The sequence below is a fragment of the Rana temporaria genome, chromosome 6 (assembly GCF_905171775.1).
Source record: "Rana temporaria chromosome 6, aRanTem1.1, whole genome shotgun sequence".
NCBI classification, from domain to species: Eukaryota; Metazoa; Chordata; class Amphibia; order Anura; family Ranidae; genus Rana; species Rana temporaria.
This window is the reverse complement of record NC_053494.1, coordinates 203,462,560-203,480,452: the sequence shown is the minus strand read 5'-3', so window position 1 is coordinate 203,480,452 and position 17,893 is coordinate 203,462,560. Positions and strand designations below refer to the sequence as shown.

Here is a 17,893-nt window from a genome sequence, read left to right as displayed (position 1 = left end):
CCGATGGTCCCCATGGCCCCTTACAGGCCTGGCTGCCCCCCCTCCCGTTTTATTTTTATGTATTTATTTATTTATTTATTACACCTGTAATGGTCCCCAGGGCCCCCCTCCCGTTTTTTTTTGTTTTTTTTGCATTACACCCGTAAGGGGCCCGATGGTCCCCATGGCCCCTTACAGGCCCGGCTGGCCCCCCTCCCGTTTTTTTTTTTTTTGCATTACACCTGTAATGGTCCCCAGGGCCCCCCTCCTGTTTTTTTTCTGCATTACACCTGTAAGGGGCCCGATGGTCCCCATGGCCCCTTACAGGCCCGGCTTGCCCCCCTCCCGTTTTTTTTTTTTTTTTCATTACACCTGTAATGGTCTCCAGGGCCCCCCTCCCGTTTTTTTTTTTTTTTTTTTGCAGTACACCTGTAAGGGGCATTTTAGTCCCATCTTAGTCTCCTGCAATTGTTTTAGTTTTAGTCGTATTTAGTTGACTAAATCTCCAGTGGATTTTAGTCGACTAAAATCAAATGGGTTTAATTAAATTGTAATGCATTAGTTAACATTTCTCTACAATTTCCAAACTCATTATATACTGCTGGAGTGAAAAATCGAATATGTTATTATTAATGGTATTGAGGTATGAACATTTTAAAGTCAAATTTCAATTTAGTTTTAGTCTTTTGACTAAAATGTCATTTTAGTTTTAGTCGTATTTTAGTCATCTCAATTGTTTTAATTTTAGTCGTATTTTAGTAGACTAAAATAGTATTCATTTAGTCGACTAAAAGGTTTTAGTCGACTAAATTAACACTGGTCTCCATGTATTACAGGTTCAGTGTATGCCTGAATGTTAAAATGTAAATATGGTGCCATGCAGCACTGAGGTCCTTGGTTCAAGTCCTGGTCAGGTCACTATGTGCATGGAGTTTGCATGTTCTCCCTGTGCTTGTGTAGGTTTCCTCTTGGTCCTAGTTTCTTCCCACTGGTAGGTTAATTGTCTCCTGTCTAAAATTGACCCTAATATTCTACTGAGCACACCCAAGATGGCTGTCTCACCGTCTGCCCCAACTGGAGTTGCCACCTCATCCCTTTAAACCCGAACACATATGAATTACACAGGTTCTGTAGATGATTAAGGTGGTAATTAAACTCACCTGGAGCCTTATCTGCATAAAATTAGCCTCAGAACCCGTGTAATTCATATGTGTTCGAGTTTAAGGGATGAGATGGCAACCCTAGCCCCAACTGATAAATTGCTTTGAGTCCACGATATAATTATACCTTATTTTTTTCCCTATACTATGACATCCATGCTATTCCAGCTGTTACTTTTAAACAATTCCAAACATGTTCCCTTTTTTAGAAATAATGTTTATTTTGTATGACGGGCCCTAAACAAGTTAATACTGCATCCAGGGCCGCCATCAGGAATTATGGGGCCCCTTACACAGCTTCAGGCATGGGTCCACTGGGGAGGGGGGGGTGCTGCCGCCTCAAATTGAGAAGCAGGGGGCGTGAATTGAGAAGCGGGGGGTGCCATGAATTGAATAAAATAAATTAATTATATATATATATATATATATATATATATATATATATATATATATATATATATATATATATATATACATATATATATATATATATATATATATAAAATTATAAAAAAAGAAAAGGGGGTAGCCCTTTTTTTTTAAAGGGCCCTAGGGACCTCTGGGCCCTTTAAAAAAGAAATACATTTTTTAAAAAAAAAAAACTGTTTATAAAAAAAAAAAAAGGTGGGGTTGCCATCCGGGGACCCTGGGGACCTCTGGGCCCTTTAATAAAAACAACAAGAAAATTAAAAAAATGTATATATATAAAAAAAAAATTTAAATTAATTTAATTAAAAAAAGGGGGGTTGCCGTCCGGGTCCCTTACAGGTGTACTGCCTGTACCCCCCTGATGGCGGCCCTGACTGCATCCCGATAGCAACTAATCAGAATTTCCCTAGAGCAAGCTAAAGGAGATTTTTGACCAGGAAAACCTCTGTCGAAATTTCCAATGGAAAAATTGTGAATCTACTCTCTATCTGGTCTGGTTCACACCGGTACGATTTGATATGCGATTTGAGATGTCAAATCGCATCGCAAATCGGCGGCATTTGCCAGCAATTGTCGGCAATGGCACCGTCCTAATCGGTGCGACGCCGCATCTGCGGCGCTGCACCGATTTCAACAAGTAGTTCCTGTACTACTTTTTGCAATTTCAGGCCGCGATTTACATTGACATCTGTGCAGAAACCTGAACAGATGTCTCTGAAATCGCGGCCGAAATCAGGACTGACAGCGGGAGTGAAATTGTACGATTTCAGCTGAACTCACACGGCTTCACTCCCGCAGCCCAGTGTGAACCAGGGCTCTAAGTCTGTCGAATATCCGATGAAAAGCTCCCATCAGACTTTTTCCATCAGAAATTCCGACCGTGTGTACGCAGCATAATACAGCCTTTCTAAACCTTTCAAAGGTGAAGGAACCAATGAAATACATTTCTGGTCTCAAGGAGCCCCTGCTAATAATGACTATATCTACAGATACATTAGTGTGACGGTCACTAGGGAGAATGCCGTTTACATTTCTGGTCATTGGGAACATTTCCCCCTTACAGAAAGTTAAAAAGATTATTGGTGTCACTGGTTACATCTGAGAGGAAGACATTTCTCATTACTCAAGGAACCCCTGGTAACCTCTGGAGGAACCCTAGTTGAGGAAGACTGGTTTAATGTTTTTACACAGCTGGTTGAATTGGATTTAATGTCGGTAACACTGATAGGACAGAGATATTACTTTCAGGCTTAGAGGCATAGGCGTGCGCACAGGGTGTGCCAGTGTGGCTGGGCACACCCTAATCACCCCGTGCACTGCCAATTCCCCCTACTTCTTGTCTCCCCCCCTGTAGTGCTGCCAGCTTCCCTCCTCTCTTCTCAGGAGCGAGGAAGTGGCTGGTAAATATTTAATTAACTGGACCCTTCCTTTTCTGAATGAACACAGTGAGTGATCTGTACTGATTGCTCCTGTCTTCATTCTTAGCTGAAGCATAGTAGTAAACTATGTTTACTGCAGGCTGCAGAGAAAGGGACTGGGGATTATCTGTCCTCAATTTCTTTCTCTGTCCTAAAAGTGAGACATCAGGGATCTGTTTAGACCCTTGATATTTTACCCAAACCCCATAATGGGGCTCCTAATTTTTTTTTTTTTTTAAATAATAAAAAAAAATTGTAAAAAATAATAATAATAATAAAAAAAAACATAAAAAAAACTTCTGACACCTTCAATTGCCCTACGGACACCAATCTTTGCTCTACTGACACCGTCCAATGCTCTGCTGATGGGCTCTGGGGTGCCTACCCTAATGCAATAGGCTGTGCCTTAGGTGTGCGCAGCCTATTACATTATGGTGTGCACCCCAAAACTCACATGCATATGCATATATATATATATATAAATATAAATATATATATATATATATATATATATATATATATATATATAGGGCAGTAGGGCAATGGACAGTAGAACAGTTGATGGTGTCAGTGGGCAGGGACTGTTGTCAGTAGTTTTTTTTATTCTTTTTTTATTATTACTTTTTACAATTACATGTTTTTATTATTTTTTACAATATGTTTTTATAATCCTTTTTTATTATTTTCTTTTACAATTTTTTAGGAGCACCATTGGAGGGCTTTGGTGAGATATCAGGGGCCTAAACAGACCCCTGATATCTCACTTTTGAGACAGGGAAAGGAGCTGAGGACAGAGATTTCTCTGCAGCCAAGTAGCAGGGGGGATATGTGCAGCACAGGGTTATTAGGGTGTGCCTGGGCACACCTGGCACACCCTGTGCGCACGCCTATGGGCTGCGCACACCTATGCTTAGGCTGCATTCACACCTGGGCGTTTTGTCGCCTGACGCGCGACGCTCAAAAACGCTAGAGGGGAAAAAAATACATTATTCCCTATGGAGATGGTTCACATCTCCACTCCAAAACGCCCGACGCTGAACGCCTGAAGCTCAAACAAGTTCCGGACCCTTTTTTGTCGCGCGTATCGAGCGGTTTGGGCGTTTTTGAGCGTTTCCATTTCCCATAGAAAGTAATGGAAACGCTCGACTCAAGCGACTAGCGCGACAACGAGCGTTTGCTACGGGCGTTTCGTCGCTTTAATCAATAGAACATTTCACCCAGGCAGAAGATAAAAAAAATCTACCAATATAGCAACAAGTGATGTAAAGGTGATTATTTTTCCTATTGGCTAAAATAAAAAACGTCGAAGTACAAAAACGTCGGACGACGCTGTATGCAAACGCGCAAATAAGCATGAATACGCCCGAAAAAACGACCGACGACCTACGCTCAGGTGTGAATGCAGCCGAGGCATGGTCATCTACAGAAGCCTGTGTGCTACCCATTGTATTCTTATAGTGTTTTCTTCTCGTTCACAGGTGTATACCAGATACGGGAAATGCTACACCTTCAACGCTAACAAAAACAACCCCAAAGTGACACGACAGGGCGGTATGGGAAATGGACTGGAGATAATGCTTGACATTCAGCAGGAGGAATACCTGCCTATCTGGAGAGAGACCAGTGAGTATCGGGTCCTGTTGGCAGAATACAGAGCTACGTTCATCTTAGCTGTTGTGTACACAGGGTGACATCCACTTCATGGACACTACACGTCTCATATTCCAGTATACAAGATATAAATAAAGTTTATTTAAACAAAATCTAAAAAAATATATACATTTTCTGCATAGATGCAGTATCTCCCAATACATGCGAATTTCCCCATGTATTGTCTCTTTAACCACTTCAGCCCCGGACTATTTGGCTGCCCAAAGACCAGAGTACCTTTTTGCCGTTCAGCACTGCGTCTATAAACAAAAAAAGAGCGACAATTTTGGAAAAAAAGCAATATTTTTTACTTTTTGCTAGGGTTGTCCCGATACCGATACCAGTATCGGTATCGGGACCGATACCGAGTATTTGCGGGAGTACTTGTACTCGCGCAAATACCCCCGATACCTAAATAGAATACTTCCCCCCCCCCCCGCCGCCACATCGCGCCGCCGCATGGAAAGCCGCCACATCGAAAGCCGCCGCATCGCACCGCCGCATCGAAAGCCACCGCATGGGTTAAACGGCGTGTGGGAACATCACAGCTTTCATTTGAATAGCTGTAGTGTTCCCGCGCGTATAGGCACTCCCCCTTGCTCGGGATTGGATGGGTGATCGTGATCTGTCCAATCCCGAGCAAGGGGGAGTGTCTATACGCTCGGGCAAAACAGCTATTCAAATGAATGCTGTGATTTTCTCCATGCAGCGGCTTTCGGCGGCAAAGGTATGGGGGAAATGGCTGGAGGGACATGGCTGCATATGTGAGGGACATGGCTAGAGGGACATGGCTGCATATGTGAGGGACATGGCTGCATATGTGAGAGACATGGCTAGAGGGACATGGCTGCATATGTGAGGGACATGGCTAGAGGGACATGGCTGCATATGTGAGGGACATGGCTAGAGGGACATGGCTGCATATGTGAGGGACATGGCTAAAGGGACATTGCTGCATATGTGATGGACATGGCTAGAGGGACATGGCTGCATATGTGAGAGACATGGCTAGAGGGACATGGCTGCATATGTGGGGGACATGGCTGCATTTGGGGACACATTTAAAAAAAGTATCGGTATTCGGTATCGGCGACTACTTGAAAAAAAGTATCGGTACTTGTACTCGGTCCTAAAAAAGTGGTATCGGGACAACCCTACTTTTTGCTATAATAAATATCCCCCAAAAATATCTAAAAAATATTATTTTTTTCCTCAGTTTAAGCCGATGCGTATTCTTCTACATATTTTTGGTAAAAAAACATTGCAATAAGCGTTTATTGATTGGTTTGCGCAAAAGTTAAAGCGTTTACAAAATAGGGGATAGATTTATGACATTTTATTTTATGTTTTTTATTAGTAATGGTGGCGATCTGCGATTTTTATCGTGACTGCGACATTATGGCGGACACATCGGACACTTTTGATGCTATTTTGGGACCATTGTCATTTATACAGCGATCAGTGCTTAAAAAATGCACTGATTACTGTGTAAATGACACTTGCAGTACAGGGGTTAAACACTAGGGGGCGCTGAAGGGGTTAAGTGTGTCTTAGAGAGTGATTCTAAATGTGTGGGAGATGGGCTAGCAGTGACACGACAGTGATAACTGCTCCCGATGAGAGGGAGCTTACGATCAGTGTCCTGTCACTAGGCAGAACAGGGAGATGCCTTGTTTACAAAGGCATCCACCCGTTCTGCCTCTCTGTGACCCGATCGCGGGCACGTTCACGGAGACTGTGGCGGTGCGCGTGCGTCCACAATGCCATGATTTAAAGGAGACGTAACTGTACGCCCATTTGCCCAGCCGAGCCATTGTGCCGACGTATATCGTCGTGTTCTGGTTGGCATATGGTTAAGAATGCTTTAAAGCGGGGTTCCAACCACAATTAGCATTTTTTAAATGTATGTCCTTTCATCCGGCGTTTTTATAATATAAAACTGGTCACTTACTATTTTACAATCCGCGGCCGCTCCGCATAGGTATTCAAAAAAGATAGTTTATAAAACTATGTCCACACCGTTGTCATTTTGCTTGTGGGCATTGTGAAGCCCACAAGCGCTTACTTCCTGGAAGTCTTGGATGGGGAGTGATAATTGGGTAGCGCACTGCATCCTGGGAAATGATGACACACATCATTGACTGACAGACTGACCGACGGGGGGGGGGGTTGTGGCTGGTGGTCTGTTTGCCAGCCCCCCCAAAAAATGGAGCACCAGCCGCCACTGCTTGATTTACTAAAGACAAAGGCATTCTGCAAGCTAAAGTGATTGTACAGGATCAATTTTTTTTTAAATTGTATATAATAGTCTCTGCGTCAATCTGGAGTGGTGCAATCATAGGGCCAGATTCACAAAGAGATACGACGGTGTGTCGTATCTCTGACTTACACTGGTCCTATCTATGCACCTGATTCATAGAATCAGATACGCATAGATAGGGCTAAGATCCGACAGTGTTACACTGTGTTACACTGTCGGATCTTATTTTCAATTTGAAAATGGCGCCGGGGGCGTTCCCGCTGATTTACGTTGAATAATATGTAAATCAGCGAGATACGCAAATTCACGAACGTACGCGGACCCGACGCAGTGTTGTTACGACGTTTCCGTAGCGGCTTTCCCGGCGTATACTTACCCCTGCTTCTATGAGGCGCAGCCAATGTTAAGTATAGCCACTTTTAAATTTTCTTACGTCGTTTGCGTACGCCGATTCAGAAACACGCACGTCGCAAGTTACGCTCACGTCGAAACCACTGACGTCCTAGCGACGTCAGTGGGAGCAATGCACGCCGGGAAATTCCGCGGACGGCGCATGCTCATTTAAATCGGCGCGGGAACGCGCCTGATTTAAATAGTACACTCCCCCTAGCCGCGGAATTTGAATTCCGCTGGGGGATTTACGATCCGCCACCGCAAGTTTGGAGGTAAGTGGTTTGTGAATTACCCACTTGCCTCGCAAACTTGCGGGAGCAGATCTTAACCCAGGTAGATCGAGCGGATCTAAAGATCCGCTGATCTACGTGAATCTGGCCCATAATCTGTAAGTATGTGGGGTATAGTGTGTGTACCATACAATCACCATCATACTGTAGAGTTTCTAACCCTTCTAATCTTACAATCCAAACTAAAACAATCTAAATTGTAAGACAAAGTTGTAACATCCGCATAACTAGCATGGAACCCCAGAATACAGACCTACACATGTTTTCCGATCACAATGGGTTAAACCTTGGATCAGCACCATTCCTGATGAATAATTTATTAGAGTACAAGAAGAACCAGAGACACTAATTACAGCAAAACAAATTGACCAGCGGTGTCTGATAAACATTAGAATCCTAAATGTAACCACAAGACCGATACAATTATCGCCATGACCGTCTGCCATCTCTCTCTCTCTTCTCTGCAGATGAAACGTCATTTGAGGCCGGCATCAGAGTGCAGATCCACAGCCAGGATGAGCCGCCATACATCCACCAGCTGGGGTTCGGAGTTTCCCCCGGATTCCAGACCTTCGTCTCATGCCAGGAGCAGAGGGTAGGACCGTTGTGTGTATTTGTGTTTTGAAGTGCCAAACATTTATTAGTAGGAGAAAATTATGAAAGAGAAACTTGATTGAGCTTCGGTTAATCCTGAGACTTGCTGCCACATCCCAAACTACCGTATTTTTCGCTCCATAAGACGCACCTGACCATGAGACGCACCTAGGTTTTAGAGGAGGAAAACACAAAAAAAAAATACTCTGAACCAAATGGTGTACTAAAATATTTTCCAGTGCCCATGGAATGCAGTCTGACCATTGTCAAAGAAATGCAGAGTGACCATTGCCTATAGTAAATGCAGAGTGACCATAGATGAATGCAGAGTGACCATAGATAAATGCAGAGTGATCATAGATAAATGAAGAGTGATCATAGATAAATGCAGAGTGATCATAGATAAATGCAGAGTGACCATAGATAAATGCAGAGTGATCATAGATAAATGCAGAGTGATCATAGATACATGCAGAGTGATCATAGATACATGCAGAGTGATCATAGATAAATGCAGAGTGATCATAGATAAATGCAGAGTGACCATAGATAAATGCAGAGTGATCATAGATAAATGCAGAGTGATCATAGATAAATAAAGAATGACCATGCCCACAGTTAACGCAGAGTGAGAGCTGCCACAAATGAAGCCTTACCTTACGTTGCTCTTCCACCTAGCAGAATACAGAGCAGCCCGAGTGGCCGAATGCTCTGTTTTCTTTCTTAGGAACCAGCCGGAAGATCGCCCGGCGAACAGGGGGGTTTGGAAAGTCTGTCCCCTGCTCTCCTGCCTCTCTTCCAGAGGTGGCAGGGGGCGGAGCCAGCGGCGGCGTGGGGCAGTGCCTGTCATGCAGTATATTCGGACTATAAGGCCTCGTACACACGACCAAGTTTCTCGGCAAAAACCAGCAAGAAACTTCCTGGTATTTTTTTTTTGCCGAGGAAACCGGTCGTGTGTACATTTTTTGACAAGGAAACTGACGAGGATCTCGTCGAGCCAAAAAGCGAGCATGTCTTCTTTTTCCTCGAAGGGAATGGAGAAATTTGGCTCGCCGAGTTCCTCGACAGCCTAACAAGGAACTCGACGAGCAAAACTATGTGTTTCGCCCATCAAGTTTCTCGGTCGTGTGTACGAGGCCTTAGACGGAGGGACATTTTCCCCCATATTTCTGGGGGAAAAAAGTGCGTCTTATAGTCCGAAAAATACGGGTAATTTGAGAAAACAGAAAGAACCCCAAGGGATAGTGCGGGCAGGAAACCAAAACAGGGTACCGTGAAAGAGTACAAAGAGTATGTAAAAGTATAGATTTTATTTGATTATAAAACAGATAAATATTTAAAAGCAATTGTGGAACAGCATAGTTCAAAATATAGGTACAGCTACTCAATTGCCGCAATTCACAATTGTACTGATAGACATAAGTCAAAAAACAGATCGTGATTGCAGTACCAAGTCTACATGTTTCGGATCAGCATAAAAGGCATACAATTCCTGTTATGATGGGTACAATTCCTTCTCCAGGAGTTGAGCGTGAGCTGGCTGTTATATTTCTATAGAACAAATATATGTAAATAAGTAAATATAACAATAAACAACAATTTAAATTTTTTTAGATTTTTTTTTGATGATTTTTGTCCCTTAACCAATTACGTTTTTAGTAAGAAAATGCAGAGAGAAAAAAATTAAAATCGTTGTTACCGAAAATTCCGGTACTAATAGCAGTAACCCTGAGCTAGACTTGGGATCGCACCGCAGTATCCAGGCATAGTTACTTACCTGGTCCCCTGGATTCTTCGACGTCTCCCCGCTGTGCGAGCGAGCTGTCTCCTCGCTCGATTCACACAGTGCCGAGTGCCGCCGAGCTCTGTTCCCTGCAACGTTACGACGCACGGGGGCGGAGATCTGCGCCAAATTAAAAAAAATAAATACACATACACTTGCAGAATTAAACAATAGCAATTTGTGGGGAAATTCGCCATCAAACACGGAAAGTAATGACAGCGACAATTCTGCGACTGAGCAAATTTCAGTGTTTTTGATTTGATTACATTATTGATACATTTTTATTATTATTATTATTATTATTATTATTATTATTATTATTATTATTTGTTATAATTATTTATAGTTATTTATTATATTATAATTTATGATTTTGTGTTTCAAACTTTATCATACCCGAGATGTCTACTAGACTCTTGTTTGGACAGATTTAAGTGAGTTATTCCTAAGAATTACAGGCCTACGATATAAAACGCCATAATTGTACCGCTTTCAGCACCTAAAGTCTGAAAGAATCATACCGCCAGGGAGGTTAAACAGGAATTTGTCGAAATTTGTTAAAAAACGAATTAGGAACGCAAGGAATTGCACATGTCTAGTTGAACTTCCCTTAACCCCCCTGGCGGTATTCCCGAGTCTGGCTCGGGGTGGTATTTCATTACCAAAAGCGGTAACCCCGAGACAGACTCGGGATCGCCTCGCAGCAGCCACAGGCATGGTTTACTTACCTTGTCCCTGGATCCTGCGATGCCGCCGCGATGTGTGATCGAGCTGTGTCCTCGCTCGATTCACAGTGTCCCCGTGTGCCGCCAAGCTCTGTTCCCTGCGCCGTTACGACGCATGGGGGCGGAGAACGGCGCCATATTCAAAAATTCAAGAGATTACAGTATACTGTATGTAAAAAATACACACCCCCCTTGTCCCTAGTGGTCTGCCCAGTGCCCTGCATGTACTTTTATATAATAAAAACTGTTCTTTCTGCCTGGAAACTGTAGATTGTCCATAGCAACCAAAAGTGTCCCTTTATGTCAAAAATGGTTTTAGAGCAGCTAGAAAACAGCGATAATAAATTATAATCACTTGCAGAATTGAGCGATATCGATTTGTGGGGAAATTCGTCATAAAAAAAATAAAAGTAATGACAGCGACAATTCTGCAACTGAGAAAATTTCAGTGATTTTGAGTTGATTACATTATTGAATAATTTTTATTATAATTATATTATTATTTGTTATAATTATTTATAATTATTTATTATATTATAATTTATGATTTTGTTTTTCAAACTTTTTTATACCCGAGATGTCTACTAGACTCTTGTTCGGACAGATTTAAGTGAGTTGTTCTTAAGAATTACAGGCCTACAATATAAAACGCCATAATTGTACCGCTTTCAGCACCTAAAATCTGAAAGAATCATACCGCCAGGGAGGTTAACCCGCAGCAGCTCCTAAACTATGCTAAAAGCCTATGGGTGTTATTTACTAAAGGCAAATCCACTTTGCAATACTGAAAGTGCTCTTGGAAGTGCAGTCGCTGTAGATCCGAGGGGGATCATGCAAGGGAAAAAAAAAACAGGATTTTAGCTTGCACATGATTGGATGATAAAATCAGCAGAGCTTCCCCTCATTTCAGATCTTCCCCTCAGATTTACAGCGACTGCACTTCCAAGTGCACTTTCAGTACATTTGTAGTGCAAAGTGGATTTGCCTTTAGTAAATGACCCCCCCTGTGTACACGGACGCACAGACTTTTATGGAGTTGAGTTTAAGAGCTTTGGCAAAAAACACCAAAATCCCCTAAACTCAGGTTTCGAGTCCGTAGTGTACCTTTAGCTTTAGGTTCAGTCCCTTTTGCTTTTTTGGATGCGCTGAAGTTCTGGATTGGCACCTTTCGCTCTCGGCGACGGCCACCCTTTGCCAGCTGGCTAGTCGATCCCGTGGATGTTTTCCTGCCTTTTATAAATAGAACCTTTTTTGTTAAATGGAGAGAGAACAATTGCAGACAAATAAGGAATGTATTGATATGTTTACCATAAAAAATCGATATCACCCTAGGCAGATATTCATTCATTTGCCAAGACGTTAAATACACTCTTGGTGCCATGAACTTTGTCTTGGGAACGCGGCTAGACGGCACGAGCTGTAAACAAAGCTTGTCTAGTATTTTACAAAGATAAATAACTCCATCAATTTTATTTGACTTAAAGAGCGGCTCTGGCAACACGACTGAAATAGATTTCTAGGAGCCGAGTAACCCGATCAGAGATTTGCAAAGTAACAAGCATTTCTGTGACTTCCCTATTCCTGCTCTTCTACATTGCATGAATGGGCGCTCAACCTGCGGCCCTCCGGCTGTTGCAGAACTACAAGTCCCATGAGGCATTGCAAGCAGTGTTGCCAACCGTCCGTATTTTTACGGACAGTTCGTAAAAACGGGCACTTTTTCCCCCCCGTTCGTAAATGTCTGTGGTTGCGGGAATGTGCCAGTAAAAATAGCCGAGATCGGTTCGGCTTGGAACTGCGCATGGAGATTGGAGGCAGGGGGTGATTGGAGGCAGGGGGTGATGGTGGCTGCGGTGCCACCGCAGAGGGGGGTGGAGGCAGTGGGCAATGGAGGCAGGGGGAGATTGGAGGCAGGGGGTGTTAGTGGCTGGGGTTGATTGGAGACAAGGGGTGTTGGTGGCACCGCAGAGGGGGATGATGGCACCGCAGAGGGTGGGGGATGGAGACAGGGGTTGTTGGTGGCACCGCAGAGGGGGATAATGGCACCGCAGATGGTGGAGGATGGAGACAGGGGTTGTTGGTGGCACCGCAGAGGGGGATGGAGGCAGGGGACGATGGAGGCAGGGGGAGATTGGAGGCAGGGGGCAATGGAGGCAGGGGGAGATTGGAGGCAGGGGGTGTTAGTAGCAGGGGTTGATTGGAGGCAGGAGGTGTTGGTGGCACCGCAGAGGGGGATGATGGCACCGCAGAGGGTGTGGAATGGAGACATGGGTTGTTGGTGGCACCGCAGAGGGGGATGGAGGCAGGGGGTGATTGGAGGCAGGGGGCCTGGGGGAGATTGGAGGCAGGAGGAGATTGTGGCACTGCAGAGAGGGCTGAATGCAAGGGGTGTTGGTGGCAGAGGGGGATGGAGGCAGGGGGTGATGTGACTAAATAATTTTCCCTTATTATCGAAAATAACTAAAATATGTTTTTTTACCTTAATATCTACTTTAAATCACATTGCTATTTGCCTAGTGTACTTGTTTGTAGCCTAAATACTGAAATTTGCACCTAAAAATGTAATTTAGTAACTTTTGTGAAATGCCAGTAAAAATGTGGCTGCGCCAGTAAATTTCGGGTGTCGTGCCAGTAAATTTCAATCTGGTAGGTTGGCAACACTGATTGCAAGGCTAAACAGTTACAAGCATGACTCCCAAAGGCAGAGGCATGATGGGACTTGTAGTTCTGGAGGGCCGCAGGTGAAGCACCCTTGCTGGATGATGCCTTTCAATGTCTTCAATTCTGCAAAGTCTGCATCATTGCTCCGCCTCCTCTGTGCTCCTGGGCGACACCCACTCTGAAATCTTTTCTTCTGTAACCCACCCAAGTGGCTTAGCTTCCTGCCCATTGCTTTAAAGAACTGGTGCTTTAAAGTGGTTGTAAACCTCAGACATGAAATATGAACAAAGCAGATCTCTCTATAGGGTGTACTTGTCTCAATCTAGAGCACTAAGGCCGCGTACCCACGGTCGAACATGTCCGCTGAAACTGGTCCGTGGACCAGTTTCCGCTGACATGTCCGACCGTGTGTACGGCCTAGCGGACAGGTTTCCAGCGGACAAACGTTTCTTAGCAAGCTAAGAAACTTATCCGCTGGAAACATGTCCGTCGGACATGTCCGATGGTTAGTACACCTAATCGGACATGTCCGCTGGTTATGACTTGGTTATGACTGGAAGTCAGTAGATCTTCTGCTCGTTTACTAAGCTCTGGAGCAACGTTTTGCCCTTAGTAAATCAACCCCAAAGTGTAATTTCTGTCTCCTGCCTCATTCCTCTGTAATACGCATGAGTCACTTCTGACAAGTTTTCCTGACACCAAGAGAAAAATGGTGACAGGAGAGGGACCTCCAGTAGATTGACAGCCTCAGCTCTGTTCTTGTGAGCTGTGTGGAGGGGGTGTGTCCAGGGCCGCCATCAGGGGGGTACAGGCAGTACATCTGTAAGGGGCCCGGAGGTCCCCAGGGGCCTGGATGGCAACCCCCTTTAAAAAAAAAACTCCCCTTTTTTTTTTTTTTTTTTTTTTTAGAGGTCCCCGGAGGTCACCAGGGGCCCGAAGGGCCCCAGATGGCAACCCCCCCTTTTTTTTATTTATTTTTTATAAGAAAATATATATTTTTTCTAATATATTTTTATTTTATTTTTTATTAAAGGGACAATTTTTTTTAGGGGTACGGGGGGTCTGGAGATCCCCAGGGCCCCGGATGACAACCCCCCTTTTTAAAAAATAAAATAAAAAAATGTTTCTATGTATTTTTTTATTTATTTTATATGTATATATATTTGTTATTATTATTAAAGGGCCCAGAGGTCCCCAGGGCCCCCGGATGGCAACCCCCCCCCCCTTTTTTTATAAAAAAAATTATATTTTATTTCTTTATTCTTTATTTCTTTTTTTTCTTTATATATATATATATATATATATATATATATATATATATATATATATATATATATATATATTAAAGGGCTCAGAGGTCCCCAGGGCCCTGGATGGCAACCCCCCAATTTTTTTTTTTTATAAATGTTTATTTTTATATTTTTTTATATATATATATATATATTTTTTTTTTTTTTATTAAAGGGCCCAGAGGTTTCTTTTTTTATTATTAAAGAGCCCATAGGTCCTGGATGGCAACCCCCCTTTTTTGTAATTTCCTTTTTATACAAACATTTTTTTTAAATTGTATGTATATGTGTGTATATATATATATATACTAGCTGAATACCCGGCGTTGCCCGGTCTTCCTATCTTAACCTTTTGGGGAGGAAAATCATAGTAATATAAATATACCCATCTTTTATATAAGGGTGTAGGTAAGGGTTAATTTAACTGTCATATATTTTTATTTGGCGTTGCCCGGTCTTCCTATCTTAACCTTTTGGGGAGGAAAATCATAGTAATATAAATATACCCATCTTTTATATAAGGGTGTAGGTAAGGGTTAATTTAACTGTCATATATTTTTATTTGGCATATAAGTAATATGTGTACCAGGTATTATTGAAATATCTCCAGGCGTACAGAAGTTATGTGGGAACATACATTTCCCATTGATTTGCATAGGACTTTAAACAAAAACCCCGACCCTCACAAATGGGGGTAGTTAAGGGATAAATTAACTATCCTATAGTTTAAGTGGACATATAAGTAACATGTGACCAAGTGTTATCGAAATATCTACAGCCGTTTGGAAGTTATGAAGTAACATGTATTTCCCATAGAGTTGAATGGGACTTTAAAGGAAAACCCCGACCATGGCAAATGGGGGTGGGTAAGGGTTAAACCACCTATCCTATGTTTGTTGCTGACATATAAGTAACATGTGTGCCAAGTTTCATGTTAATATCTTTAGCCGTTTGGACGTGATGCTGGAACATACATACATACATACATACATACATACATACATACACACACACGTTGAGTTTTATATATATATAGATATAGATATATATATATATATTTATTTATTTATTTATTTTTTAAGGGCTTCCCCCCTTTTTTTATATATATTTTTCTTTATTTCTTCTTTTTTTTGTACTACCCCCGCTTCTCAATTCACAGCACCCCCCCCCCCCCCCACCCCCGGTTCTCTGCTCCAGGGGGCCCATGCCTGAAGCTGTGTAAGGGGCCCCATAATTCATGATGGCTGCCCTGGGTGTGTCCCTTCCCTCCATCCAATCAGCTCTCAGAGTTCTCCTCACTGAGCTCTGCAGAGTATAACTTCAGCTCTCTGCCCCGTTTTCTGAACTCTCTGCCGATAAACAGGTACAGCTTATGCAGGAGGATCTCTATATATCACCTGAGGCCAGTCACTTCACTGGGTATATGTAAAGGTTTCCAACCACTTTAAATTAAAGTCACTCAAATTATTATTAGAGTCACTTTAAATGATGACTTTTGAAGGTGTACACAAGAGAAGTAAAAGGTGATTTAATAGTTTAGCCTGCGTTGCTCTTTAATTTATCAAATAGTAAAGTAATTAATATTTAAAGCGGTTGTAAAGGAAAAAAAAAATCCCTTTAAAATAACAAACATGTTCTACTTACCTCCACTGTGCAGTTCGTTTTGCACAGAGTGGCCACTGATCCTGGTCTTCTGGGGTCCCTCGGGGGCTGTCTCTGGTCCTCCCCGCAAGTACTGACCACAGTCATGTGAGAGAGCTCGCATGGTGGTGAGTAATTACGGGCGCGCTCCCGTGATTTAGCGAGCGGCCCGCCCCTTGGCGCCGCATCACTGGATGTGATTGACAGCAGCGCCAGCCCATGGCTGCGCTGCTCTCAATCCATTCGCTCTAGCCAATCAGCGGCCAGGCTGAGCGGCGAAGAGGATCTCGGGACCGTGCGCGGGACTTTCGAGGGGTGAGGTAAGTAAAACAAGGGGCTGGGGGGGGCGGCAACATCAGATGTTTTTTCACCTTAATGCATAGATTGCATTAAGGTGAAAACATTTTTTCATTTACAACTTCTTTAAGTGGAACTTCAGTATATTTTTCATTTTTCCATCTATCAAATCTTCTGCCCTTGTTGTTTTAACTTTGGATAGTAAAAAAAAATTCTTCCAGTAAATCCCTTATACAACCCACTTCCTGTTTCTTACCTGGTCATTGGCCTAGGCTCATGACATCATACACAGCTCTCTCTCTCTCACTCTAGCGAGAGTATGCCAGGAAGGACAGGGGGGGTGAGTCATAAGAGGGCCAATGATAGCTGCAGAGCTGGAGATGTGCCTCTGTGTGTGTCTGTGTAAATCCAGGAAGTGATAGCTGCCCACAGTTAAAATGGCTGCAGCCAGACTCAATGGAGGGAGATTTGTGCAGCATATTTGGCAAGTACAGAATCACAGTATATATAAAATAATATACAAAGTGGTTGGAGGGAAGCTTCAGAATGGCAATGGTGTTTTTATTAGAAATGATGTGAGAAGATTGCAGTTCCTCTTTAATGATACAAATCTGTATTTTGCATCACAGCTGACCTACCTGCCCCAGCCCTGGGGAAACTGCAGAGCCCCGGTCCCAGGAGAGGTGTTCCTGCCCGGGTACAGCACATACAGCATCTCTGCCTGTCGGCTGCAGTGTGAGAAGGAATCGGTGGTGAGGAAGTGCGACTGCCGGATGGTGCATATGCCAGGTACTGGGGGCGGGGCGGGAGACCCTCTTTGTTTTTTTTGTTTTTTTCTAGGGCACGCCGGTTGTGATGTTTGTTCGTCAAGTATTACCAACTTCCACCCCTGTAACAAGGCAGCCTGAGAATGTTACCCCAGGTCATGCCTAGAGCTGGGCGATTTTGGCCCTCCAAAAAAATCTGCGATTTAAAAAAAAACTTGATTCACGATTCAAATCGAGTTTTTTTTTCTTGATGGACACCGTCCTAAGTTTCGGCCTAGTCCGCCGCGATCCTGGGAAAAGGCCACGTACTAGGCCGAAGCCGCGGCCTCGCCTAAACAATCCTGCCCGCAGCTCGCCGCGATCCTGGGAAAAGGCCACGTACTAGGCCGAAGCCGCGGCCTTGCCTAAAAAATCTTGCCCGCAGCTCGCCGCGATCCTGGGAAAAGGCCACGTACTAGGCCGAAGCCGCGGCCTCGCCTAAAAAATCCTGCCCGCAGCTCGCCGCGATCCTGGGAAAAGGCCACGTACTAGGCCGAAGCCGCGGCCTCGCCTAAAAA

At 43.5% G+C, this 17,893-nt stretch overlaps 1 protein-coding gene across 2 annotated transcripts in view; it reads left to right on the top strand.

Annotated features, from left to right (window-relative positions):
• The window catches only part of ASIC4 (acid sensing ion channel subunit family member 4), a 396,991-nt gene that overhangs the window by 354,122 nt on the left and 24,976 nt on the right, over positions 1–17,893 (top strand). For both annotated transcript variants that reach the window (XM_040358122.1, XM_040358123.1), the window contains exons 2-4: positions 4,465–4,609; positions 8,047–8,174; positions 17,199–17,358. In XM_040358122.1, coding sequence (XP_040214056.1) covers positions 4,465–4,609; positions 8,047–8,174; positions 17,199–17,358 — 433 coding nt within the window. The remainder of the gene's footprint in view (positions 1–4,464; positions 4,610–8,046; positions 8,175–17,198; positions 17,359–17,893) is intronic.